We start from the raw sequence: 26019 nt of genomic DNA, 5'->3' as shown, positions 1-26019 counted from the left end.
AAATAGTGTTTGTTCTTTAAGAGTTGTCCCAAATAAGTGGCTGCCCCGATTAACCGATGATCCACTTAACAACAATCCACTGTATTTCCCTAGCGTTAGGGAACTTTGCATTGATTTCCAATATACAGCATGGGCAACTCCAGTTCGAGAATCACCAAATATTGATGATTAATCAATTGCCTATTGGCATAACAAAATAACACAATCACTGAGAGTTATCATGCAGGCTAATAACATTCTCAAACCCCTTGAGTTTAAATAACTATGCCATATCAGTTATAACACAATGCAAAATCACATTCGCGTGACTATCTGAACATGACATACAAGACAAAAAGACAATTTCAAGTGTTAAAAGGTGACATTTTATTGAGTTATTTTACACTGTGCAATAACAAGACTTGAGGTTTCCACACAGAACAGATAGAATTGGTCCTTTCCTTGTGATACCATTGCACTAAGGAACAGTCAGTACTCGGTTCAATGTGCAAAGGTATAGTAAATGAATGTAGGAACCAGTTTATCACCACGTCTTCATATAATGCTTAGAGTTCACTCAGGAATATTTACAATTTGAGGGCCTCTTTGCAAATCACATTTCCAATGGCTATCGCTTGAATTAGATTTTTATAAACTGCTGTATTCCTACCGCCTCAGACATTTTTTTAAATGCCTATTTTTGTTCAGTACCCAAAATACTTCCTGCCAATTAATTAAAGCTCTCTTATTACATTTCCTTCAAATCTTGCAGACCAAGGGCTAAGACTGGAACTACTGATTTTTTTTTGTTATTCCAAATATCATTGCTTTGTACTTCCAAACTGTTGGACAAATTCTGTGAAGGTATAAACATCGCCCCATCCGACAGCAAGATTCATACTGATGAAGTCATCCAAGTTCATTTTTGCCTCTAGATTTCAATCAAAATCACAACAGGTTAGTAGAGCAAAGGAAACAATGCTTATTATCAATTCTCTCATTAACAGAAGCAGTTTTACCTCATTTACTCCAGCAATATCCTTCACAGTTTCATCTAAGATAAGCATCAAAGTGTGACTTAATTTGTTTAGCCTTGCAAACACATCAGATACCATGTCTTGTGGACAAGCAACAACCACTTAGAAAGCTACTTCAAGAATCTCAATAATTTTCAGGACAAAGTTGACTCTCACTGCATCATCACCTTAAAATAGGGATTCCCAACCATTTTTTATGCCATGGGCCCCTACCATTAACCCAGGGGTCAGTGGATCCCAGGTTGGGAACCCCTGCCTTAATCACTTGATGCTATGCAACAGTTCATCTAGGCTTCCTCAAAAGCACTTCCTGAGTCTGCAGTGTCTTTTGCCTAGAAGAACAAAGTGCAGGGAACACCTTTTGTAAGTGCTGTACCTCTCTGGTTCACACTACAATCTCAAGTTGGAAAAATATTATTGCTCCTTCATCAGTGCCTGAGTCCAGGTCCTGGAACTCCCTCACCAGCAGGACTGTGGGAGCATCTTTACTACCAGGACTTCAGTGGTTTAAAGTGGCATCTCACCACCGCCTCCTCAATAAACACAAGCCTTTCCAGCCATCATAAATTCTCAGAATAAACAAACAAGGGCCACGTTACACACAGCTATACAGCTCAAGACCTTAATTTCACCAGTACATTCCAGGCGTCAGTTATGTTAGAAAGGGTACATTAACTGCTTTTGGAATAGAGTGACTTAGGAACACTAACAAGTTTTATTACACATACCCGCAGTCTGAATACATGGATATGGTGGAGGAGCCATGCGCCACATTCCGTGAGCATCTTTCATATGTGATCGATCTGAAGCAAATGTCTTTAGGTACAGATCTGCTCTGATTACTCTCATTTTCCTGCACAAAAATCACAGGACAGTATGTAACGGGTGGGTTAGTAAGTTTGCAGATGACACAAAGATTGGTGGCTCTGTGGATAGTGTAGAAGATTGCCAAAAGAAAACAATCAATATGGGCATAGAAATAGGTGGAATTTAACCTGGCTAAATGTAAAGTGTTGTATTTGGGAGATTAGATGTAAAGAAACAGTACACTGTTAATTGCAAGACCCTCATCAGTCTTGATATGCAGAGCTCCCTGAAAGGCCATACAAGTCAATAGGGTTGTAAGGAAGGCATAATACATGCCTGCCTTTATTTGTCTAGGCTCTGAGTTCAAAAGTCAGGAAGTTGTGTTGCAGCTTTATAAAACTCTGGTTAGTCTACATCTGGAGGATTCATTTCTGGTCGGCCCATCAGAGGAAGGAGGTGGAGGAGTCGAAAAAGTGCAGAATTTTACCAGGATGCTGTCTGGATTAGAAGGTACGTGTTATAACGGAAGGTTGGTCAAACTTGGGCTGTTTTCTCTGGAGTGGCGGAAACTGAACGCAGACCTGATCGAGGTTTATAAAATGATAAAAGGCAGAGATGATGTAGAGAGCCATAATCTCTTTCCCAGGGTGAAAATGTTTACTACAAGAGGGCATGCATTTAAGGTGAGAAGGAGAGAATTAAAAAGAGACACTGTATGTTGGGCAGGGAGTGGTGGGTGCCAAGAATGCATTGACAGAGGTGGGGGTGGAAGCAAATACAACAGAGGTGCTTAAGAGGCTCTTAGATACATACATGAATACAGAGAATGGAGGGATATGGACCCGGTGCACGCAGAAAGGATTAGGTGTCATTTGCCCAATTAGTTCAGCACCACATGGTGGGCTGAATTTGCCTGTTCCTGTACTGTACTATACTATGTTTTATATGCGATGTTACAAAAATGTGGTTTCTGTTTCATATCGCCCTATCATTCCTTTCCACATTACAGCCCCAAGGAACTCGGCATAAAAAGAAACAAGCTGCTATTTTTGCATTGATTCACTGCAGACCTATTGGAGTGGTTGAGAGCCAGTATCATGTTAGAATTCCTATCAAACAATCACGTTAGGTCTCCAATCATGAACCAAATTCCCACATGGCAGGCTATTATGGTGGGTTGTATCACATGGGGAGCATTTTAAATCTTGCTTAAATCTTATTTTGCCGTTGTTAATAATAAAGCTGATGTTAACAAAGTTAGTCTGAGCTTAGTGAGCGAATGAGGTATCCAATCAGGGTTAACCACGGATGTTACGTCCTAGCTGTCTAGATATGCAAACCTGGGCACTGCGATATGGAGAGCAAGCCTCTCCATGTATCTGATGAACCCAAAGGAACGGCAAAGACTGATACTCTTTGGTACCAGCAACGTCACAGGAGTTGCCAATCAGCATAGAACTCAACGTAGGACTGCCTTAGGGACTCCAGCTCTGAATTTTACCCCAAGGTTTACTCCTGAAGCCTCCCCATGAATGGGTATAGCCGCAAGGCAGTGGAAGTTTGAGATCAGAGTTTTCCTTCTCTGAGATGAGCTGCCAACCACGGCTGATGAGCCTCATCTGACCAAAGCGATTGGTTTTAAGGCACGAGAAACCTGCCTTTGCCCCTTCTCCTGTCAGTAGAAACAGTTGTACTGGGATTAGTAGCTAAGCTACACTTGAAAGTCAGGAGCTGGACTTGGTTATCAGAGGCTATTTGAGGCTAGTCAGAGCTTTCCTCAGGCTAATAATGATATTTTTTGAAACAGGAGGTTGTAAACACTATTGACAGCTTTAAAAAGGACATTGCTGCTAGTCCAGAGTGCATTTCTCTGGATAGGATTCACAAAATGGACATCAACATGTTAACTAGAAGAATTTCTTGTGTATTTTCCGTGGGTTTGATGCGGCAAAATTCCAGCTAGTGTCAAGAAAACTTGCCTGCAGCCTTGTAGTAGGCATCAAATCCACCCAAATGCTCGCTCGTATGTACAGGCTGTATCCAAGCCTGTATTTATAGGCTGGAGAGGATCTGTACAGGGATCCTTGGATCTGGTTGTGGAGAGAAAGTACAGTTATGCAGCAGGTAGCACTGCTGCCACAAAACATACAGCATCCTTATATGCTGTACATTCTCAGGATCAGGTTTCGATTTGATGTAATCAGTTGTCTGTTGTAATTTACCCCTCAGTGCTGGTGAATGGCAGAAGAGCCAGAAGCAGTTAATGGGCACCTGCTTTACAATGAAAATCTGGGGGAAAGGATTAATAAGATTTCTCTGAGAAGTGGCATGGATCTCATGGGCCAAATGGCCTACAATATAGTAAGAAAATGGTCTATAGCACTTCTGCATTTCAGCTACAATCACTTTCTTGGAAAGAACAAAAAGAAAGCATTTTAGTAGAGATGGAGCAAGAAAGTGGAAAATTTCTGACAAATTTTCAAAGCTCAGGAAGGTGCCTGCTGAGATTCAACCGAATGATAGCAGCCTGTTTCCTTTTATTGGAGGTTTTTGGGCACATGATCCACAATGGTAGCAACCAGTGGCCTGGTTCATGAATCTGGAAACACATTCAAATCCAGCCATGGCACCTAGGAAATTAAAATCCTGTTAATTAAAGAAATTGAAAATAAAGAGCTGGTGTCAAAAATGGTGCCAATGAGACCACTGGGTTGCCACATTATCAAGAGTGTTGACTATGGCAGTGGTCCCCAACTACCGGGCCGCAAAGCATGTGCTGCCGGGCCGCGAGGAAACGATATCAGTCAGCTGCACCTTTCCTCATTCCCTGTCACGCACTGTTGAACTTGAACATAGGGTTGCCAACTGTCCCGTATTTGCTGGGGCATCCCGTATACTGGGCTAAATTGGTTTGTCCCATATTTCCCCCGCTAAGGTAGAGCGTTCCCATGAAACCTTTCGTGCCAAAATGGTGTGAAGCGAAGAAGCAATTACTATTAATTTATATGGGAAAAATTTTTGAGCATTCCCAGACCCAAAAAAACCTACCAAATCATACCAAATAACACAAAAGACCAAAAATAAATAACAACATATAGTAAAAGCAGGAATGATATGATAAATACACAGCCTATGTAAAGTAGAAATATTATATGTACAGTATAGTCGGGAAGATGAAGGCAAAACCAATTTGTGGGGAAAAAAAATCAGCACGTGCGCGCATGTGCACACAGGTGCCCGTGCAAGGCTTCATGATCACGGTAGTCTTTCCTGGGGTAAAGTGTCCCGGGATTTGACTGCTACTTTTGTCCCTTATTTGGGAGTGAGAAAGTTGGCAACTCTAACTGTAAAAGACATGTTGAGGCGAGTTTAATCCTACTTGAATCTACCCCCACCCCCCACCTCTGGTCAGCCGGTCCGCAAGAATATTGTCAATATTAAACCAGTCTGCAGTGTAAAAAGGCTGGGGACCCCTGGACTATGGTATGAAAATTACTGTCCATCTCCAGCCTGGCCTCCATGAATCTCTACTTTGGTCTCTGAGTTAGTTCAGGAAGCCACTCAGTATACTGGGAGACTTGAGAGGGAGACGAGAGGCCACTAGATGGGTAGGGGTGGTCAGTGATACCCAAATCCTGAGAATCAATAAATTTTTAAAAATTGCTCACCGTCTAAAAACTGGTCTGATGAGCTCTTCAGATCGAAAGGCTTCTTTCACATAAATATCAAAAGAACAAGGAAACGGTAGTGTTGAATCCAAATCATAGACCTCACAGTGTTGTCCTCCACAATCGTGGAGCAGGATGACATGGTAATCCTGATTTAAAATACACCATTGTAAAGATTGAATGAAATGTACCAAGTAATTGCCATCATTAATACAGTTAGAATTTTTGCTTACTTGTTCTTAGCCAGTGAATTCCCCAAAATACCTTGAGTTTTTGTACAGTTATTGTGTAAATTATTATTGGAAAGTACAGCCTCTATTCTGCCAAAGAGTACAAAGAGCTACTAAATGATTAAAGAGAAAAACCACCTTTAGATGGTATCTGGTGCCTAAGTAGAACCAAATTCATTTCACCTGTCACTCCATTGATTGTTGAACTATTTTGGCACCTAGTCCAGCACTCTAATTCCTCCAAACCCTTATTCCTACTTCATCCAGTGCTAAAAGTCTCCAGCCTCTATTATCTCCTCCCTTTCCTACAATAAGATTCTGCTCAAGTCCTACCTCTTTGCTCCAGTTATTGCAGACCCATTTCTTGGAAACCACAGTTTTGTTTTATTAATACTCTTTATAAGATGTGTACTTTTTAACACTCATGTGTTTTTCACAGTATGTAGTGGTTCATCCCCACTCACTGGCAGAAAGCAGTATAGCAGTTAAACTAACGGCTTATCACCCTTCTCATTTTTCATTGGCTAAGTATTAGCACATTACTCACATGATGTAACTGTTTTAATTATGTAGCCTATTAATTAGTCTATCCTTCAAGAGTTTCCCTTATCTCACCTATAAAGACTATAAGACATATGAGCAGAATTAGCCCATTTGGCCCATCGAGTCTGCTCCACCATTCAATCATGGATGATCCTGTTTTCCCCTCCTCGGCCCCACTCCCTGGCCTTCTCCCCATAACCTTTGATGCCGTGTCCAACCAAGAACCTATCAAGCTCTGTCTTAAATGCACCCAGTGATCTGGCCTCCACAGCTGCCTGTGGTAACAAATTCCACAAACTCACCACTCTCTAGTTAAAGAAGTTTCTCCACATCTCTGTTTTAGATGGATGCCCCTCTATTCCGAGGCTGCACCCTCTTGTCCTAGACTCCCCCACCATGGGAAACATCCTTTCTACATCTACTCTGTCTAGGTGGTGGATTTTTCAGAGGTGCCATCTCTGTTCCTTTGTCTTCACATCCATAGACCTCTTAGCATCGTTTCTCAGCTCCTTATTTAGTTTGCTTCATATTTGTATATTTGTTTGTACTCTAAAATAACCTGAAATCTTAGAATTAAGACTGCTCATCATTCCTGACTCCCAGAACACATTCAAAGTTGGCACACTGCAGGACTAAGAAGCGAAGACCTGGACCATTCACCTACAGACACCAGTTCAACTTCCTGCTGGGGACAGCTGGGGTATTTTAATTCAAATAAATAAATAGATCTGGAATGGTAAATAAACAGCCTGGAGGACAATGTACTGTACATTATGTTGACTGATATTCTTCAGCAAAAAGCATGTGGTGTCCTTACCCAGTCTGATCCATGAATAACTCAGTCCAACTGCCTTCTGAATTGGCCCAATAAGCTGCTGAAGTTCGGGGCAGTTCAGGGAGGCCAATAAGTGCTTGATCAGCCAATAATACCATATGGCATGAATGAATAAAAAAGGATCACACAGACCATTGTTTATTTCTTCAACTTGACAATAATTAATATCTCATTCCTCTTCTGAGAAGTAATTTGATAGACTCTCTAAATACATATTATTGTAGATGTTTCTATACTAATTTGTGCCTTGAAAAAGTGTATCTGGAGCAGCACATACAAAATGCTGGAGGAACTCAGCAGGTTAGGCAGCATCTATATAAAGGAATAAACAGAAGATGTTTTGGGCTGAGACCCTTCATCAGGATTGGAAGAGAAGGACAAGGGATCCAGAAAGAGAAGGTGGGGGGAGGGGAAAGAACACAAGCCATGTGGGTGGTGGAAGGGGAATGAAGTGAGAAACTGGGAGATATTAGGTGGAAAAGGTCAAGGGCTCAAGAAGGAGAAATCTGATGGGACAGGAGAGTGGACCATGAAAGAAAGGGAAGGAGGGGCATCATGTGGAGGTAATAGACAATTAAGGAGAAAAGAAGAGGTTAAGAGGGGAGCCAGAGTGGGGAACAGAAGAAGAGGGAAAAGGGAAGAAGAAAAAATTACCAGAAGGAGAAATCGATGTTTATGCTATCAGTTTGGAGACTACCCAGATGGAATATCAGGTGTTGCTCCTTCAACCTGAGAGTGGCCTCAATAAGGGCTGTAGAGTAGGCCACAAACCAACATGTCCGATCGGAGGCCTTCAGAAGGCCTTTGACGAGGTGCCACACAAGGCTGCTTAACAAGCGATGAGCTCTTAGTATTACAGGAAAGATCCTAGCATGAAAAGAGCAGTGGCTGACAAGCAGGAGGCAAAAAGTGAGAATAAAGGGAGCCTTTTCTGGTTGGCTGCCAGTAACTAGTGATTCTTTTTACATTATATGTTAATTATTTGGATGATGGAATTGATGGCTTTGTTGCAAAATTTGTGGATGACACAAAGATAGGTGGAGGAGCAGGTAAGTCTTGAGGAAGGAGAGAGGCTGCAGAACAGCTTAGACAGATTAGGGTAATGGGCAAAGAAATGGCAGATAGAATAGTGTCAGTAAGTGTATGATCATGCACTTTGGCAGATGAAATGAAAGGGATGACTATTTTCTAAATAGAGAGAAAATACAAATAACTGAGGTCCAAATACTGAGGTCCAAAGGGACTTAGGAGTCCTTGTGCAGGATTCCCTAAAGGTTAATTTGCAGGTTGATCTGTGGTGAGGAAGGCAAGTGCAATGTTAGCATACATTTCAAAAAAAGAGGATTAGAATATAAAAGCAAGGATGTAATGTTGAGATTTTATAAAGCACTGGTGAGATCTCACTTGGAATATTGTGAGCAGTTTTGAGCCCCTTACTTTAGAATGTGCTGAAACTGGAGAGGGTTCAAAGGAGGTTCATGAAAACAATTCCAGGTTTGAACGGTTAGTCACATGAAGAGCATTTGACGGCTCTGGGACTGTATTCACCGGAACTCAGAAGAATGAGGGGTGACCTCATTGAAACCTATTGAATGGTGAAAGGCCTCAATAGAGTGGACGTGGAGAGGAGGTTTCCTACGATGGGTGTGTCTAAGACCATAGGACACAGCCTCAGAATAGAGGGGCGAACAGGGATGAGGACAAATTTCTTTAGCCAGAGAGTGGTGAATCTGTGGAATTTGTTGCCATAGATAGCTGTGAAGGCCAAGATTTTATGTATATTTAAGGTAGAGGTTGATAGGTTCTTGATTGGTTAGGGCATGAAGTGATACAGGGAGAGGGCAGGAGATTGGGGCTGAGAGGAAAATTGGATCAGCCATGATGAAGTGGCAGAACAGACTCAATGGGCCAAATGGCCTAATTCAGCTCCTATGCCTTATGGTCTTATAGTCTTATGGGAGTGAGATTGGAATTAAAATCATTGGTCACCAGGAAATTCTACTTGTTGCAGATGGAGCACAGGTGCTTGACAAAGCGGTTTCACAAACGTAGAAGAAAAACGTGCATTGGGACCACCGGATACAGTTGACGACCTCAACAGATTTGCAATTGAAGTGTTGCCTCACTTGGAAAGACTCTTTGGGGCCACGAATAGAGGCAAGGGAGGGGGTGAATTGACAGGTTTAGCATTTCTTCTGCTTGCAGGGAAAGTGTCACGAGGGAGATTAGCGTGGAAGAACAAATATAGAGTTATGGAGAGAGCAATACCTGCAGAAAGCAGAGAGGGTGGGGGGGGGGAGAAGGAGTGATAAAACTGTGTTGGTGGTAGGATTCCATTGAAGATGCCGCAAGTTGTAGAGAATGACGTGCTGGATGTGGAGGCTCATGGGGAGGTAGGCAAAGAACACTATCCCTGTTAGGGTAGTAGGAAGATGGGGTGAGTACAGATGTCTGTGAGATAGAGGAGATGCAGGTGAGGGCAGCATCAATGGGTGGAGGAAGGGAAACCCCGTTATTTGAAGAACATCTCATGTTCTGGAAAGGAAAGCTTCATCCTGGGAACAGATGTGGCAGAGACGAAGGAACTGAGAAAATGAAATGGCATTCTTACAGGTGACAAGGTGAGAAGTGTAGTCAAGATGGCTGTGAAAGTCAATAGGTTTATAAAAGACATCGTTAGACAGCTTTGCCTTCCCACTTAAAATTGTGCAGCTAATTAGACTGCAAGGATGCCAGGGAATGTAATCGTCTTTTTCATTGTGTGAACTAAGGAATTAAATGTCTCTGGTTGAATAACTGACACATTTTCAGTTCACTTGGACCTTCAACAAGAATACAATCTGTTGCAAAAAATAAACATTTGTTTAATCAAATGTATCCCAGATAAGATGCAGTGAGGATTATTTGATGAGCTTTTGAAAACTGTACCTATTTTCTCCTGATTCCAGACCATACTGAAGTGAAATTCCAAGAAATGAATTGCCCAATTACTCTTGTCAAGGAACAACTATTCACCACAGAGTGATAGTTGATAAAGTTATCCAATAACTAATGTTATAGTCTTAACTTCCTTGGTGCCTTATGAATATATTTAACAGACCCTGCAGCAGTTTGTAAGCCTTCACTGAGAAGGTTAGAAACTTGAGGACAGAAGCTTATGACTTACCTCAGACAGAAAGCAAGCAAGGTAGTTCAATACTGTACAGCAAAAACTTGCATTGTATTAGAAGTTATTACAAAACTTCTAATAACTGTAGCATAAACCAGGGCAAGATGATAAGATGGTTAAGGAAATATGTGGGATGTGGCTTTCTATGTAACAATGGGACATTGTTTAGAGAGAAGTCACAAGAAACATATTTAAGAAACCTCAGTTGGTAAATGATATACAAGTACACACATTTCAGGAGGGAGGTCAAGACCTAGGAAACTGTCTTAAAAAGCTTCAACTATAAAGAATAACAAAATTCAGTAATGTGGAGAGCCTGGGGAAGTTGGATTTGCCCTCGTCAGAGCAGGAACATAATAGGGATGATCTTGAAGGGTCTCGTTCTGAAACCTTGACCATCCATTTCCCTCCACAGATGCTGCCTGACCCATAGAGTTCTGGGTTGGTTGCTGGGTTAAGGCTGTCACTGTTGGCAATATTTTCACATGGAAAGCTATTAGGATCCAGAATGTGTCATACGGAAAGGCAATTGGAGATGTACTTGCGAGGACCAATTTACGGCATAACACAGAGGAAGTTCTCTGTTTGGACTTATTTTAGCTTTCTGCTTCCTGCTCAATTCCGACACTTGAATAAGCAAGAGAGATTTAAAAGATATTGGCAATACAAATATAAATTTTGTAAAAATAAAAGTAATACTTACCCAGATTACAGGCTGATCTTCATGGCAAGATCTCTGCCTCCATATAGGCACCTTTACAGTTCAGGAATGAAAAAAAAAATCAGATTTATAAACTATTTTGTAATGTGCTTAAATAGTTAATAGACCTGTTTACTTACTCTAATTACTGAATGATATTAAGTGATATGATGAGATCCATTCATTTAATGCAACCAATAGAGTACTGGTTAACACAGGAGCCCCTCTGCTAACTCAGTGCCAAACCCTACCAGGAGAGGGTGAGCCATTCAGAACATTAATGCCCCTTGTCAACTTTAAATCAGCCACTCTCAAATTGAACACCTATGAGCTCAGATTCTGAATGTTAATACTGACATGTTTCTTCATCTATCCTTAGGCTATTATCTGTTATTAATATTGCTAACATACTATTTATAGTGGGCAAATAATATTTTTGTTGTCCTGTTCACCGCTCAGCATACAAGCTAATAAAATTTATTATAGGGGCTATTTGGAATGTCATGACTATAAGGCATTGCAAAGAACTCTTTAACAAGTTATTCTTCCCCAACAGCCCTGCCAATAGTTCTTCCTATTCGGTATCCCTTAGAAAGTTCCTAGAGCACACTCTTTACAAACCATTGTCAGATCATAGCAACTCGTTGCTTTAAAAATGACTATATATTAACAACACTGAGCCTGCCAATGAGTTGGAGGTTTGGCAAGATGTACGACTTACAGCACACTACTTTCTGTACCACAGATCTACTTAGTTAGAACACATAGCCTGGTTAAATGGGAAGAGAACAGAAGCCACAGCACCATCTCCTAAGAGTAATTTATCCAAAAAATATGGTGACTGGAGGATGCGTACACGCAAGTTAATTCTCTGAGTTCAGACACAATAGTGCAGCACTCAGCTTCATCAGTGGGAAATGCCCAAACACCATCTATCTGGCTGGCAGGAATGATGTCACAATATGAAGCAGAAAAAAAGAATCCTTCACCCTGGCTTCTCTGAGGAAATATTAAGTGACGGGCTCATGCATCAGACTCTAGGTCAAGCCTGAGAGCAGATTCCACCAATGAAGCAAATACCTGCTCCACGTAAAATTCTGTGGCAGAGCATAGTCCGGATATCACTGGGGGAGCACACCTAGCAAGATCAAGACCTCTGTTTCAGCACAGGAACCTTGAAGTGTGCTAACACTTTTAAGTTCATTACAGTTAAAGGCATTCATGCGCAGGATATAAATGTCATGAAAATTAGCATGTTGCAACACCATGGTACATTACAAGGATAAACATAAGTCAAAATAAATTTAAACTAACATAAATTATACATAACATGTGTGAAAAACAAACAAGATAGAACACAGTGACACTTGGACAAGATTGAGATCGACAGAGAAGGAAAATAGTTCGATGCAGCATTAAGGATTTTCAGATCAGTTCAACAACCTGATGGCAGTGGGGAAGAAGCTGTCGTTGGAACTGGCCGAGTTTAAAGAGGGCCAGTGGATCTGCATGTTACCCAGTGAAATATGGGTCTTTATGTTCATATTTACCTGTTGGTTATTTTTAATAAAATTAACAAAGATTGGCTAAATGGAAAAATTTGTCTTCCTTGTCAGTCCCTCAAAAGTAAAGATGATTTATTTTCACTCCAGATTCATAGATTCTGTGCCGACTAATCAGGCCAATGTGGAACTTAAATATATCTCACAGCACAGAAGGAAGCCTATGAGGCCCATCAGGTAGAAGCAAGATGCAAAAAGAACAATCTTATCCGTGCCATTCTCTGTATCCTTATTTCGTGAAACCATGCAACATGTTCTCTCTCTCACATGCACATCAATTCTCTTTGATTCTTTCGTCACTAAGCTAGGTTAAGGACAAATTACTGTAGCCAATTCACCTACCAGTATATCTCTGGTGTATCATGAACAAAGTCAACACAGAGACACTGAAGCTTGTAGATACAGAAGTGTCTTCTTCGACAAAAATGAACAGCAAGCATCAGATTGAAACATTCTTGGAGGAAGAGGCATCCCAACCTAATATTATATGACATTTTTATATGCTAAAGATCAAAGGCAGGACAATTCTAGAGCTAAAGTGTATCTACAATGCTTCATTTGAATTACGTATAGTTTTCACACACCTCCTTCTTTACAGCCACAATGTAGACATCCAAAATGAATATTAATCAGCATTGTCTGGTTTCCAATCAACTCCAGTCTACAGCTCCAGGAAACCTATTGGTCAGGGCTGCATTTTAAATTCAATCTACAATCCATGTTCCTGTCTGAAGACTGGTTGTGGTTAAATTAATATTTGCTATATGCCTTAACATCTGGGATGTAGGAATTACCTGGGAAGGATCCATGTAGTTATGGGGAGCAAGTGCAAACCTTGGACATTCAGCACCCAAGGAGGTCAGGATCGAATACGGATCTGTGCCACCATGTCTATGGACTTCCACAGTGCAGCAGGAATTACCTGACTGATCATTTGACAAGCAATCACTCTTCCTGTAAGCCCCAGTCACACAAGCAAGGTTTGAAGTTCATTCCCAGATGTTCCTTTTCCACTCTAAGTGGTCATTCTCATGTGTTGGTGAGAATGTTACATTTTTCCTGGAAAAGCTTTGAGAACACCCTTGAATTTCCTTTGGTCCAGATGAAAATGTTCTTCCATCAGATTGCTAATCTGCAGGGAATGGCATTTTGTATCTCTCTCTTGGAAATCTGTTCTTATGACAGAGCTTGGGTAGGGTATTAATTTCAGGAGTCCTGTGTACAGCATGGACCTTTGGTTCATCAAGACAGTCCCGATTAACCACACATGTACAATAACACTACATTAATCCCATCATAGTGTCCCCACATTCCCAGACCAGTGAGTGGTGTGGCCTTTGCATTAGAGCTGATCAAGTATAATTAGACCCTCAAGTGAGAACATTGACATTGATTCACTTATCCTTCTAGTAAATTTGGAGGATTTTGTGGAGCTGATGTTGATGGCCTATTTTAGGTGTTTTAAAATGCATGCTGTAATTATCATATGAGAAATTTACCATCAAAACTCTGTTTCCAACAGCCCTAGTCATCTCCAGACCATGGACACTTACCATCTTTTGATCATTTGAAATGAAGATAGCATACCATTCTTCCAAAGAATGCTGCCTTTTGTTCTTTATATTTTCACACAGCTTCCATACATTTTCTTCACTGTAAAGACACAAACAATAGGTTAAAATGCTTGATTGCTTTTCCTTACAGGTCTGAAATTGAAATAGGTCATTAGAAAAGAGAGGCTGATGATGGGATGACAACTGGTTATCGATTTATTATTGTCACATGAACAATAAAATGTAAAAAAGCTTTTGTTTGTATGCCATCTAGACAGATCATTCCATCTGTGCACTCAGTGGCCATTTTATTAGTTACAGGAGTGTACCTAATAAAGTGGCCACAGGAGTGGAACTCAGGGTGATCTGCTGCTGCAGCCCATTGATGTGTTGTGCATTCAGTTATGCTCTTCTGCACACCACTGTTGTAGTGTGTAGTATTTGAGTTACAACTGCCAGCCTGTCATTTTTAACCAGTCTGGCCATTCTCCTCTGACCTCTGGCATAATGAAGCATTTTTGCCCATAGAATAGTCACTCACTAGATGCTTGTCACCGTTCTCTATCAACTCTAGAGACTGTTGTGCACGAAAGTCCCAGGATATGATCAGTTTCTAAGACAGCCACTCCATCTGGCACCAAAAATCTTTCCATGGTCAAAGTCACTTAGGCCACATTACGTTCCCCTCTCTGATATTCGATCAAACAATTACTGAAGCTCTTGACCATGCCTCCATGCTTTATGCATTGAGTTGCTGCCACACAGTTGGCTGATTAGATCATTACATTAATGAGCAGCTGTACAGGTGTATCTAATAAATTGGAGCTGAATGTAAGCACATTGAGGAAGTATTAAAGGAAAACAATAACAGAATTCAGAAAATACTGTTACAGTTAACAGAGAACCTGCAGAACAGGCAAACAAATAAATGCAAGGGACAAGACAAGGCAAGTTCAAATTTATTATCAAAGCACATGTATGGTACGATAGCTCAAGATTCGTTTTCTTAAAGGCATTGACAGAAAAGAAGAAATACAATAGAATGTTATGAAAAACTATCCTTAAACAGACCAAGAGTGACATCCACCATTTTCTATAGCTTTTTCTGTCCCTGGGCATTGGTATTTTCATACCAGACCATGATGCAGCCAGTTTGGAAACTCTCTACTCTGCATCTATAGAAATCAATCAAAGTATTAGTGATGCATCAAATCTACACAAACATCCAAGAAAGTAAAGGCGCTTTCATGCCTTGTGATGACATTCATGTGCTGGTCCCAAGACAGATCTACTAATATGTTTATGCCAAGGAACTTAAAGCTACTGACCCTCTCCACCTGTGATCTTCTAACGAGGACTGGCTCATGGACCTCTGGTTTCTTCCTCTCGGAGTGGATTATTAGCTCTTTGGTTTTAATGATGTTGAGCGAGAGGTTGTTGTTTTGGCATCACTCAAGCAGATTTCCAATCTCCCTCCTATCGCCAATTTGTCATCACCTTTGAGTTGTTAATCAACAGTGGAGTCATCAGTAAATTTACACATGACATTGGAGCAGCACTTAACCACACATTATAGGTATGAAGTGAGTAAAATGAGAGATAGAGAGTTCAGCTTTATCATATAAGAGGTCCTTTGAAGAGTCTTGTTACAGTGGGATAGATGTCCTTGAGGCTCTGGTAGGTGTTTTCAAACTTTTGTATCTTCTGCCCAGCGGAAGTGGGAAGAAGAATGCCCAGGGTGGGAGAGATATGTTGAACTACTTTCCTGAGCAGCAAGAAGTGTGGACAGTCACTGGAGAGAAGGCAAGTTAACGAGATGGACTGGGCTGCATTCACCACCCTCTGCAATTTTTTGCGGTCTTGGGCAGAGGAGTTACCGTACCAAGCTGTGATGTATCCAGATAGGATGCTTACTCTAGCAAATCTGTAAAAGTTGCTGAGGTTAATTGGGGACATAATGACTTTCCTTACCTTCCTGAGGAAATAGAAGCACTGGTGCACCTACTTGCCCATAGCAACCATGTGGCTAGAACAGGACAAGTTATAGGATGGAGGGGTATGGTGTTATTTTGAGGAATGCGATGGTGCCAGCAAATCTGAATGGCACAGGAAAAGGCAGCCAAGAAATGTGAACTCCACACGGCTTTAGACCGCCTGGACAACTTCAAACACCGACATCAGGATGCTGTTCATCGACTATAGCTCAGCATTTAATACCATCACTCCCACAATTCTGACTGAGAAGATGCAGAACCTGAGCCTCTGTACCTCCGTCTTCAATTGGATCCTCGACTTCCTAATGGGAAGATCACAGTCTGTGCGGATTGGTGATAACATATCCTCCTCACTGACAATCAACACTGGTACACCACAAGGATGTGAGCTTAGCCCACTGCTCTATTCTCTATATACACATGACTGTGTGGCTAGGCATAGCACAAATACGAACTATAAATTTGCTGATGATACAACCATTGTTGGTAGAATCTCAGATAGAGACGAGAGGGCGTACAGGAGTGAGATATGCCAACTAGCGGAGTGGTGCCGCAGCAACAACCTAGCACTCAACGTCAGTAAGACGAAAGAGCTGATTGTGGACTTCAGGAAGAGTAAGAAGAAGGAACACATACCAATCCTCATAGAGGGACCAGAAGTGGAAAGAGTGAGCAGCTTCAAGCTCCTCTGTGTCAAGACCTCTGAGGATCTAACCAGGTCCCAGCATATCGATGTAGTCATAAAGAAGGCAAGACAGCAGCTATACATTATTAGGAGTTTGAAGAGATTTGGCATGTCAACAAATACACTCAAAAACTTCTATAGTTGTACCCTGTAGAGCATTCTGACAGGCTGCATCACAGTCTGGTATGGAGGGGCTACTGCACAGGACTGAAAGAAGCTGCAGAAGGTTATAAATCTAGTCAGCTCTATCTTGGGCACTAGCCTACAAAGTACCCAGGACATCTTTAGGGAGTAGTGTCTGAGAAAGGCAGCATCCATTATTAAGGACCTCCAGCACCCAGGGCATGCCCTTTTCTCACTGTTACCATCAGGTAGGAGATACAGAAGCTTGAAGGCATACACTCAGCAATTCAGGCACAACTTCTTCCTCTCTGCCATCCAATTCTGACATTGAAGCTTTGGACACTACCTCACTTTTTTCATATACAGTAATTCTGTTTTTGCACATTCTCTTAAATCTATTCAAGTTACGTAATTGATTAACTTGTTTATTTACTATGTTTTATTTTATTTTTTTTCTCTCTCTGCTAGACCCTCAGCTCAGAAGGGAAGGAGGGAAAAGAGGAGAGCAGTGGTGATAGGGGATTCGATAGTTAGGGGAACAGATAAGAGGTTCTGTGGAAGAGATCGAGAATCCCGGATGGTCTGTTGCCTCCTGGTGCCAAGGTCCGCGATATTGCGGATCAAGTTCTCAGTATTCTCAAGAGGGAAGGTGAGAAGCCAGATGTCGTGGTCCATGTAGGGACCAATGACGTAGATAGGAAGAGTGAGGAGGTCCTGAAAGGCAAGTTTAGGGAGTTAGGTGCCAATTTAAAGGACAGGACGTCCAGGATAGCAATCTCAGGATTGCTACCAGTGCCACATGCAGGCGGGATTAGAAATAGTAAGATAGCGCAGATCAACGCATGGCTGAAGACATGGTGCAGGAGGGAGGGCTTCAGATTTATAGATGTAAGGGGGTTTCATCTCTTATGTTACTGCATAGGCTAATTAAAATGGCTTCTTTGTTATGTTATACTTGGGAATGCTTCTTTGTTATGTAAAACGCTAAGAAAGTTTTTGCGCTAGCAGCTTGTTTCGGGTTAGCCGGTGATAAGAAGATGTTACAAACCAATTGGGATAGTTGTTTTGATTTTGGTGTATCTGGAAGATTTGTATGCATGGGGTTTTGGGGGCAGAAGGCGGGAGAGAGAGACAGAGGATGGACCAGATGCTGTGATGTCCGCTAGCGGGGTTGGACCCTGAGGAGGGCGTTCGGCGAGGAGACGGACTCGTGTGGAGTGTCTGGTCGACCACCGTTGTTGGTCCCAGGCGGCCGGTCGAGGTGGTCCCAGGGGTCGCAGGGTGAAGAAGAAGGGTCCTGAGCTCCAACTGTTTGTGCATGAAGAGATTGAACTTTGATAAGTGTGGTGCCTTTTATTTTCCTTTTATATTTTATTCTCTATTAATTATATAGTTCCAGTAATATCTATAAACTGTAAATCATTTAATCGTATCTGGTGTATTGTCTGTTATTTGGGCGGGGTGGGGTACATCACACAGCATCCACACAAACTATTTACCCAGTTTGGCGGGGCCGAGGGCTGTTTCCCTAGACGACAGCGAGCTGAGCGACCCTGAGGTTGGCCAGGGAGGCTACATAGATAATTGGGCAGTTTTCCAGGGAAGATGGGACCCGTTCCGGCGGGATGATTTACATCTGAACTGGAGGGGGCTCCAGTGGATTTAAACTAGATACGGGGGGGGGGAGGTGAACCAGAGTGTAGGAACAGATGTAAGGGAGAAGGAAGAAAAAGGAGATAGTAAAGTTGCTTGCACCGTTAGTGATAAACAGAGAGTAAAAGGTGGAAAATTTCTTAAATGCATCTATTTTAATGCTAGGAGCATTGTAAGAAAGGTGGATGAGCTTAGAGCATGGATTGATACCTGGAAATATGGTGTTGTAGCTATTAGTAAAACATGGTTGCAGGAGGGGTGTGATTGGTATCCTGGATATTCGTTGCTTCAGGTGTGATAGAATCGAAGGGGCAAGACGGGGAGGTGTTGCATTGCTTGTCAGAGAAAATATTACAGCGGTGCTCTGGCAAGATGGATTAGAGGGCTCGTCTAGGGAGGCTATTTGGTGGAATTGAGGAATGGGAAAGGTACAGTAACACTTATGGGGGTGTATTATAGACCACCAAATGGGGAGCGAGAATTGGAGGAGCAAATTTGTAAAGAGATAGCAGATATTTGTAGTAAGCACAAGGTTGTGATTGTGAGAGATTTTAATTTTCCACACATAGACTGGGGAAGCCCATACTGTAAAAGGGCTGGATGGTCTGGAGTTTGTAAAATGTGTGCAGGATAGTTTTTTGCAGCAATACATAGAGGTGCCAACTAGAGAAGGGGCAGCGTTGGATCTCCTGTTAGGGAATGAGACAGGGCAGGTGACAGAGGTTTGTGTTGGGGAGCACTTTGGGTCCAGTGATCATAATGCCATTAGTTTCAATATAATTATGGGGAAGGATAGGTCTGGACCCAGGGTTGAGATTTTTGATTGAAAAAAGGTTAACTTTAAGGAGACGCGAAAGGATTTAGAAGGAGTGGATTGGGACAATTTGTTTTATGGGAAGGATGTAATAAAGAAATGGTGGTCATTTAAAGGTGAAATTTTGAGGGTACAGAATCTTTATGTTCCTTTTAGGTTGAAAGGAAAGGTTAAAACCATAACCATATAACCATATAACAATTACAGCACGGAAACAGGCCATCTCGGCCCTCCTAGTCCGTGCCGAACTCTTACCCTATCTTAGTCCCACCGACCTGCACTCAGCCCATAACCCTCCATTCCTTTCCTGTCCATATATCTATCCAGTTTAACTTTACACGACAACATAGAACCTGCCTCAACCACTTCTGCTGGAAGCTCATTCCACACAGCTACCACTCTCTGAGTAAAGTAGTTCCCCCTCATGTTATCCCTAAGCTTTTATCCTCTAATTCTCAACCCATGTCCTCTTGTTTGAATCTTCCCCACTCTCAATGGAAAAAGTCTAACCACGTCAACTCTATCAATCCCCCTCATAATTTTAACCACCTCTATCAAGTCCCCCCTCAACCTTCTGCACTCCAAAGAATAAAGACCTAACTTGTTCAACCTTTCTCTGTAACTTAGGAGATGAAACCCAGGCAACATTTTAGTAAACCTCCTCTGTACTCTCTCAATTTTATTGACATCTTTCCTATAATTCGGTGACCAGAACTGTACACAACACTCCAGATTTGGCCTTTACTAATGCCTCATACAAATTCAACATTACATCCCAACTCCTATACTCAATGCTCTGATTAATAAAGGCCAGCAAACCAAAAGCTTTCTTCACCACCCTATCCATGTGAGATTCCATCTTCAGGGAACTATGCACCATTCTTCCTAGATCCCTCTGTTCTAAAGCATTCTTTAATGCCCTGCCATTTACCATGTATGTCCTATTTTGATTAGTTCTACCAAAATGTAGCACCTCACATTTTTCAGCATTAAACTCCATCTGCTATCTTTCAGCCCACTCTTCTAACTGTCCTAAATCTCTCTGCAAGCTTTGAAAACCTACTTCATCATCCACAACGCACCTATCTTAGTATCATCTGCATACTTACTAATCCAATTTACCACCCCATCATCCAGATCATTAATATATATGACAAACAACATTGGACCCAGTACAGATCCCAGAGGCACACCGCTGCACACCATCCTCAAAGTTTGAGAGAGCCATGGTTTTCAAGGGATATTGGAAACCTGGTTCGGAAAAAGAGAGATATCTACAATAAATATAGGGAGCATTGAGTTAATGAGGTGCTCGAGGAATATCAAGAATGTAAACAGAATCTTAAGAAAGAAATTAGAAAAGCTAAGATACGAGGTTGCTTTGGCAAGTAAGGTGAAAATAAATCCAAAGGGTTTCTACAGTTATATTAATAGCAAAAGGATAGTGAGGGATAAAATTGGTCCCTTGGAGAATCAGAGTGGACAGCTATGTGTGGAGCCAAAAGAGATGGGGGAGATTTTAAACAATTTCTTTTCTTCGGTATTCACTAAGGAGAAGGATATTGAATTGTGTAAGGTAAGGGAAACAGATAGGGAAGTTATGGAAACTACGATGATTAAAGAAAAGGAAGTACTGGCACTTTTAAGGAATATAAAAGTGGTTAAGTCTCCGGGTCCTGACAGGATATTCCCTAGGACCTTGAGCGAAGTTAGTGTGGAAATAAGCAGGGGCTCAGACAGGGATATTTCAAATGTCATTAGAAATGCTGATGGAGCCGGAGGATTGGCGTATTGCTCATGTGGTTCCATTGTTTAAAAAGGGTGCTAAGAGTAAACCTAGCAATTATTGGTCTGTGAGTTTGACGTCAGTGGTGGGTAAATTGATGGAAAATATTCTTAGAGATGGTATCTATAATTATCTGGATAGACAGGGTCTGATTAGGAATAATCAACATGGATTTGTGCGTGGAAAGTCATGTTTGACAAATCTTATTGAATTTTTTGAGGAGGTTACTAGGAAAGTTGACGAGGGTAAAGCGGTGGATGTTGTCTAGATGGACTTCAGTAAGGCCTTTGACAAGGTTCCACATGGAAGGTTAGTTAGGAAGGTTCAATCATTAGGTATTAATATTGAAGTAGTATAATGGATTCAGCAGTGGCTGGATGGGAGACACCAGAGAGTAGTGGTGGGTAACTGTTTGTCAGATTGGAGGCCGGTGACTACTGGTGTGGCTCAGGGATCTGTACTGGGTCCAATGTTGTTTGTAATATACATTAATGATCTAGATGATGGGATGGTAAATTGGATTAGTAAATATGCAGATGATACTAAGATAGGTGGTGTTGTGGATGATGAGGTAGGTTTTCAAAGCTTGCAGAGAGATTTAGGCCAGTTGGAAGAGTGGGCTGAAAAATGGCAGATGGAGTTTAATGCTGATAAATGTGAGGTGCTACATTTTGGTAAGACTAATCAAAATAGGACATACATGGTAAATGGTAGGGCATTGAAGAATGCAGTAGAACAGAGGGACCTAGGAATAAGGGTACATAGTTCCCTGAAGGTGGAATCTCATGTGGATAGGGTGGTGAAGAAAGCTTTTTGTATGCTGGCCTTTATAAATCAGAGCACTGAGTATAGGAGTTGGGATGTAATGTTGAAATTGTACAAGTCATTGGTGAGGCCAAATTTGGAGTATTGTGTACAGTTCTGGTCACCGAATTATAGGAAAGATGTCAACAAGATTGAGAGAGTACAGAGAAGATTTACTAGAATGTTACCTGGGTTTCATCTCCTAAGTTACAGAGAAAGGTTGAACAAGTTGTGTCTTTATTCTTTGGAGCGTAGAAGGTTGAGGGGGGACTTGATAAAGGTATTTAAAATGAGGGGGATAGACAGTTGACGTGAATAGGCTTTTTCCATTGAGAGAAGAGGAGATTCAAACAAGAGGACATGAGTTGAGATTTAAAGGGCAAAAGTTTAGGGGTAAAATGAGGGGGAACTTCTTTACTCAGAGAGTGGTAGCTGTGTGGAACGAGCTTCCAGCAGAAGTGGTTGGGGCAGGTTCGATGTTGTCATTTAAAGTTAAATTGGACAGCTATATGGACAGGAAAGGAATGGAGGGTTATGGGCTGAGAGCAGGTCAGTGGGACTAGGTGAGAGTAAGAGTTCGGCACGGACTAGAAGGGCCGAGATGGCTTGTTTCTATGCTGTAATTGTTATATGGTTATATAGATTATGTATTGCATTGAACTGCTGCTGTTAAGTTAACAAATTTCACATCATATGCCGGTGATAATAAACCTGATTCTGATTCTAATAAATAAAATCTGCTGGAAAGACAGGCAGTTTCCATGGAAGGAAATGAACAGTGAACATTTTGCGTTGAGACCCTCCATCTTGGAGAAAAAGTTGGCAAGCTAAAAAAAGATGGATCCAGATGAGGAGAGGTAATAAGCAAAAGGAGGAGGGGAAAATGGAAATAGCAACAGGTGATTGGTGGAGGCAACAAAGGGAAATAGATTATGGAATCTGATAAGTTAGAAGGTTGGAGTGAGCAGACAGGGACAATGGGTGGAGGGGCATGTAGTGATGGACAGCTGGACCGCTGGACCAGGTGGAGGAGGGAAAAAGAACAGGGTGATGTTGGAAATGCCGGCAGTATTGACATCCCATGAACAAATATTCAATAAAGCAGTTGTCAGAGATGCAACTTGAGTTGATGACAGTAAAGTCACCAGTGAGATCGCAAAAGGCAGCGGGTGATCATGCAACAAATAATCAGCTGGAGGAACTCAGCGGGTCGCACAAATCTGTGAGGAAAAGCGAATTGTCAACGTTTTGTATTGAAACCCTACATCAGGTCTTGGATCTCTCAGTGACCATGCAGATGGGCTGTGATATTTGCAAGGGGAAGGCAGAGAGGAAGGTGAAGTGAGTTGGGAGGCCCAAATTGCTGAGAATGAGGAACTGCTTGTGTAGAGAATGAGGCAATGGTGAGTGCTGTATATTTAATATATCAGTAATATTTTAATATTGTAAATACATTGCTTAAATTAAACATTCTTTGTTCATTTAAATAATTCATTACAGGTTATATGTAAAAGTATGTGAATAGCACACATACGACAGAAATGCACACCTCGCTAGAAGTAAAACAGAACTCAGCTCGCACCCCTGTGCTTTTCTTTCAGTTAGTTTTGTTTTGCAGTTACACAACACAGCAGTGAGGACAATCAGTTACAAATTCTGCTGTCCTGCTACTACTAGTTGTGAATGATGGTGGACAATTGAACAGCTAATGACAGGTGGAAGAGGCTCCCGGAATGTCTCCATCATTATTGAGGGAAGGGTGCAGAATGTGAGTGTTAAATAGAAGGCTGAAACATTCACCACCAGGCTCAAATGTTAAATGGATTATCCATCACAGCTTCCTCTGGAGATCCTCACCATCACAGAAGCCAATCTTCAACAAACCTGCGGGCACGAGGGATCGCAGATGCTGGAATCTGGAGCTACAAACTATCCGCTGGTTGAATTCTTGTTGCAGGGTTTAGACCTGAAACATCAACAATTTCTTTCTTCCTACAGAAGCTGCTCAACCCACTAGTTCATCCACCAGATTGCTTGCTGCTTCAACAAGTATGATTCATTTGCATGATAATAAGAAAAGGCCGAGAGCACTGGATAACAGTGGAGGCTATGGGACCAGACAATATCCCAGGCACAGTACGAATGGCTTGCATTCCTGAACTCTAACCAAGCTGTTCTTGTACAGGCAAAGCACTGAAGGCTATGTCTTAGTACAGGCAAAGGAGATTAACATCACTGGGCAAAAAGGTCAGATGCGGTGAGCTGAAAGGCTTGCTTCTGAGCTGTATGACTTCATTCCAGGACATAAGCGATGGTGGGGTGGGGTGGGGGGATCTCACAGAGTATAAAGTAATGAGGACTATAAGCAGGGTGAATGCACATAATCGTTCCTCCAGGATTGGGGATTCAAGAACTAAAGGCATAGGTTTAAGGTGAAAGGGAAAAGATTTTATAGGAACCCAAGGGGCAGCTTTTCCACACAGAGGGTGGAGTATGTATGGAACGAACTGCCTGAGAAAGTGGGAGAGTTACTTTAACATTATTTAAAGACATTAGGATAGGTAAACCAATAGGAAAGGTTTAGAGGGATATGAGGCAAACATGGTGAAATGACACCAGTTTAGATTGGCACTTTCTCTGTAACATCATATTCTACATTCTATTGTGTTTTTCTCTTGTACTACGTCAATGTACTTACGTTCAGAAATGATCTATATGGATGGTTTGCAAAACAAAGATTTTCACCATATCTCGGGTACCTGCGACAATAATATCATTCCAATTCCGTTTCAGTTCTTTTTGGCATGAATGAGTTGAGTCGCAAAGCCTGTTGTCATGCTCTTTTACTCTAAATTACCGTGCTGGATTTAATACTCCTAAAGATACAGCAGGCTGAGTGTAAGTTAAAGCTACAATTATTGACTTATCCACACACAGGTCAGGCCTGCACCTTACCAGTAACAGCCGGTGTACACACAATCCTCCTTTAAAATAGCTGACATTTGGCACGTATCGCCTGGGTCCAGCCCGGCGGGGTTTGGTAAACTCATAGCACCTCCGGGAAAACGAAACTCTTCACACCGACTCTGATTTATTTTGTGCTTGGAGCCCCTACACCGTGACTCAGACCGGGAACCAGAATGATTCCAGCCGGAACCATGGGTCGAGCCAGCAATGCAGCCCGAATGACAATGGAGGGGGAAAGCGGCTGCACATCGACATTTCCCCGCCCACCCGATGACGTCGGCATGGTAACCGGCTGCGCGCGCACTCCACCCTGCTTGCAACGATTTTTTGTGTTTCGTGCTTCGACTACCACTGGTGGGACTTGGATTTTAGAACTTTTTTTTTACATTTTATTGATACCTCTGCATTGCATAAGCACGGTGCACTTAAACCTTTTGGGGAATAATTGTAACAGGTATCAACTATGGTGGTCTGAAGATGTGAAAAGTTCAGGAGATACAGGACTGCAGATGCCGGAATCTGGAGCAAAACACAAGTCTCTGGGGGTCGAGCAGCACCTGTCGGGGCAGGAGAAATTGCCGGGGTTTCGCACAGGCGCTTCTAGACCCGCTGAGTTCTTACAGCAGGTTGCTGCATGTGAAAAGTTAGCTCTGGTTTTCTCTTCGTGGTTGCTACCTGGCCAGCTGGGCATTTCCAGTGTTTGCAGTGTTTATTTTAGTGATGACAAAGTGGATAATTTTAAGTGCGGCATTCCTGACGGTGCAGTGTTGAGAATGTTGGGCTGTGGAAGTTGCAATGTTTCTGTTTATATCTCCTCAGATATTGCTCGGTATGCTGGATGCTTACAGCATTTTCCGTTTTGGTCTGAGGATTGATCCCTGAAATACTGACAAGACTCTTGAAACGACCTGCCATATGCTGAAGATGAATTCTCGATCTGCCAGTCTATATTGTTTCAGGCATTCCTTACCTACTCCTGCCCTGTAATTGAAGCACTGTATTCAGCATTCTGAGCTTCTTACCAGCTCAGTTTCATATAACATGATCTGCCCAGGTGGCATACAGAACGTGTTTTCTCTTTATCTTAATACACGTAACGTTAAACAATCA

At 41.9% G+C, this 26019-nt stretch overlaps 1 protein-coding gene across 2 annotated transcripts; it reads right to left on the bottom strand.

Moving 5' to 3' along the window:
- Window positions 1-342: 342 nt before the first annotated feature.
- On the bottom strand, window positions 343-25173 carry ntaq1 (N-terminal glutamine amidase 1). 2 transcript variants are annotated; one of them, XM_072261351.1, is made up of 7 exons: window positions 24898-24980; window positions 15412-15580; window positions 14084-14183; window positions 10972-11022; window positions 5492-5640; window positions 1745-1869; window positions 343-910 (listed from the first exon to the last, which is right to left on the bottom strand). In XM_072261351.1, the coding sequence occupies exons 2-7, from the start codon at window positions 15447-15449 to the stop codon at window positions 801-803; spliced, it is 573 nt and encodes a 190-aa protein (XP_072117452.1). In that variant the 5' UTR covers window positions 15450-15580; window positions 24898-24980; the 3' UTR covers window positions 343-800. The 2 variants fall into 2 exon arrangements, with proteins under 2 accessions (XP_072117452.1, XP_072117442.1); XM_072261341.1 differs by lacking the exon at window positions 15412-15580 and having other exon boundaries at window positions 24898-25173.
- Window positions 25174-26019: the final 846 nt, after the last annotated feature.

This window comes from Mobula birostris, chromosome 1 (assembly GCF_030028105.1).
Source record: "Mobula birostris isolate sMobBir1 chromosome 1, sMobBir1.hap1, whole genome shotgun sequence".
NCBI classification, from domain to species: domain Eukaryota; kingdom Metazoa; phylum Chordata; class Chondrichthyes; order Myliobatiformes; family Myliobatidae; genus Mobula; species Mobula birostris.
This window is presented reverse-complemented; position numbering and strand designations above follow the sequence as displayed.

Bases quoted from the DNA above. Each gene is read 5' to 3' on its own strand.
- ntaq1 (XM_072261341.1), bottom strand. From the start codon at position 24,992: ATGAGTTTACCAAACCCCGCCGGGCTGGACCCAGGCGATACGTGCCAA. The intron at 14,184-24,897 runs GTAAGGTGCAGG...GTGTCTTTACAG, and splicing joins GTGTACACCGGCTGTTACTG to TGAAGAAAATGTATGGAAGC. The intron at 5,641-10,971 runs GTAAGTATTACT...ATTTTAAATCAG, and splicing joins AAGATCAGCCTGTAATCTGG to GATTACCATGTCATCCTGCT.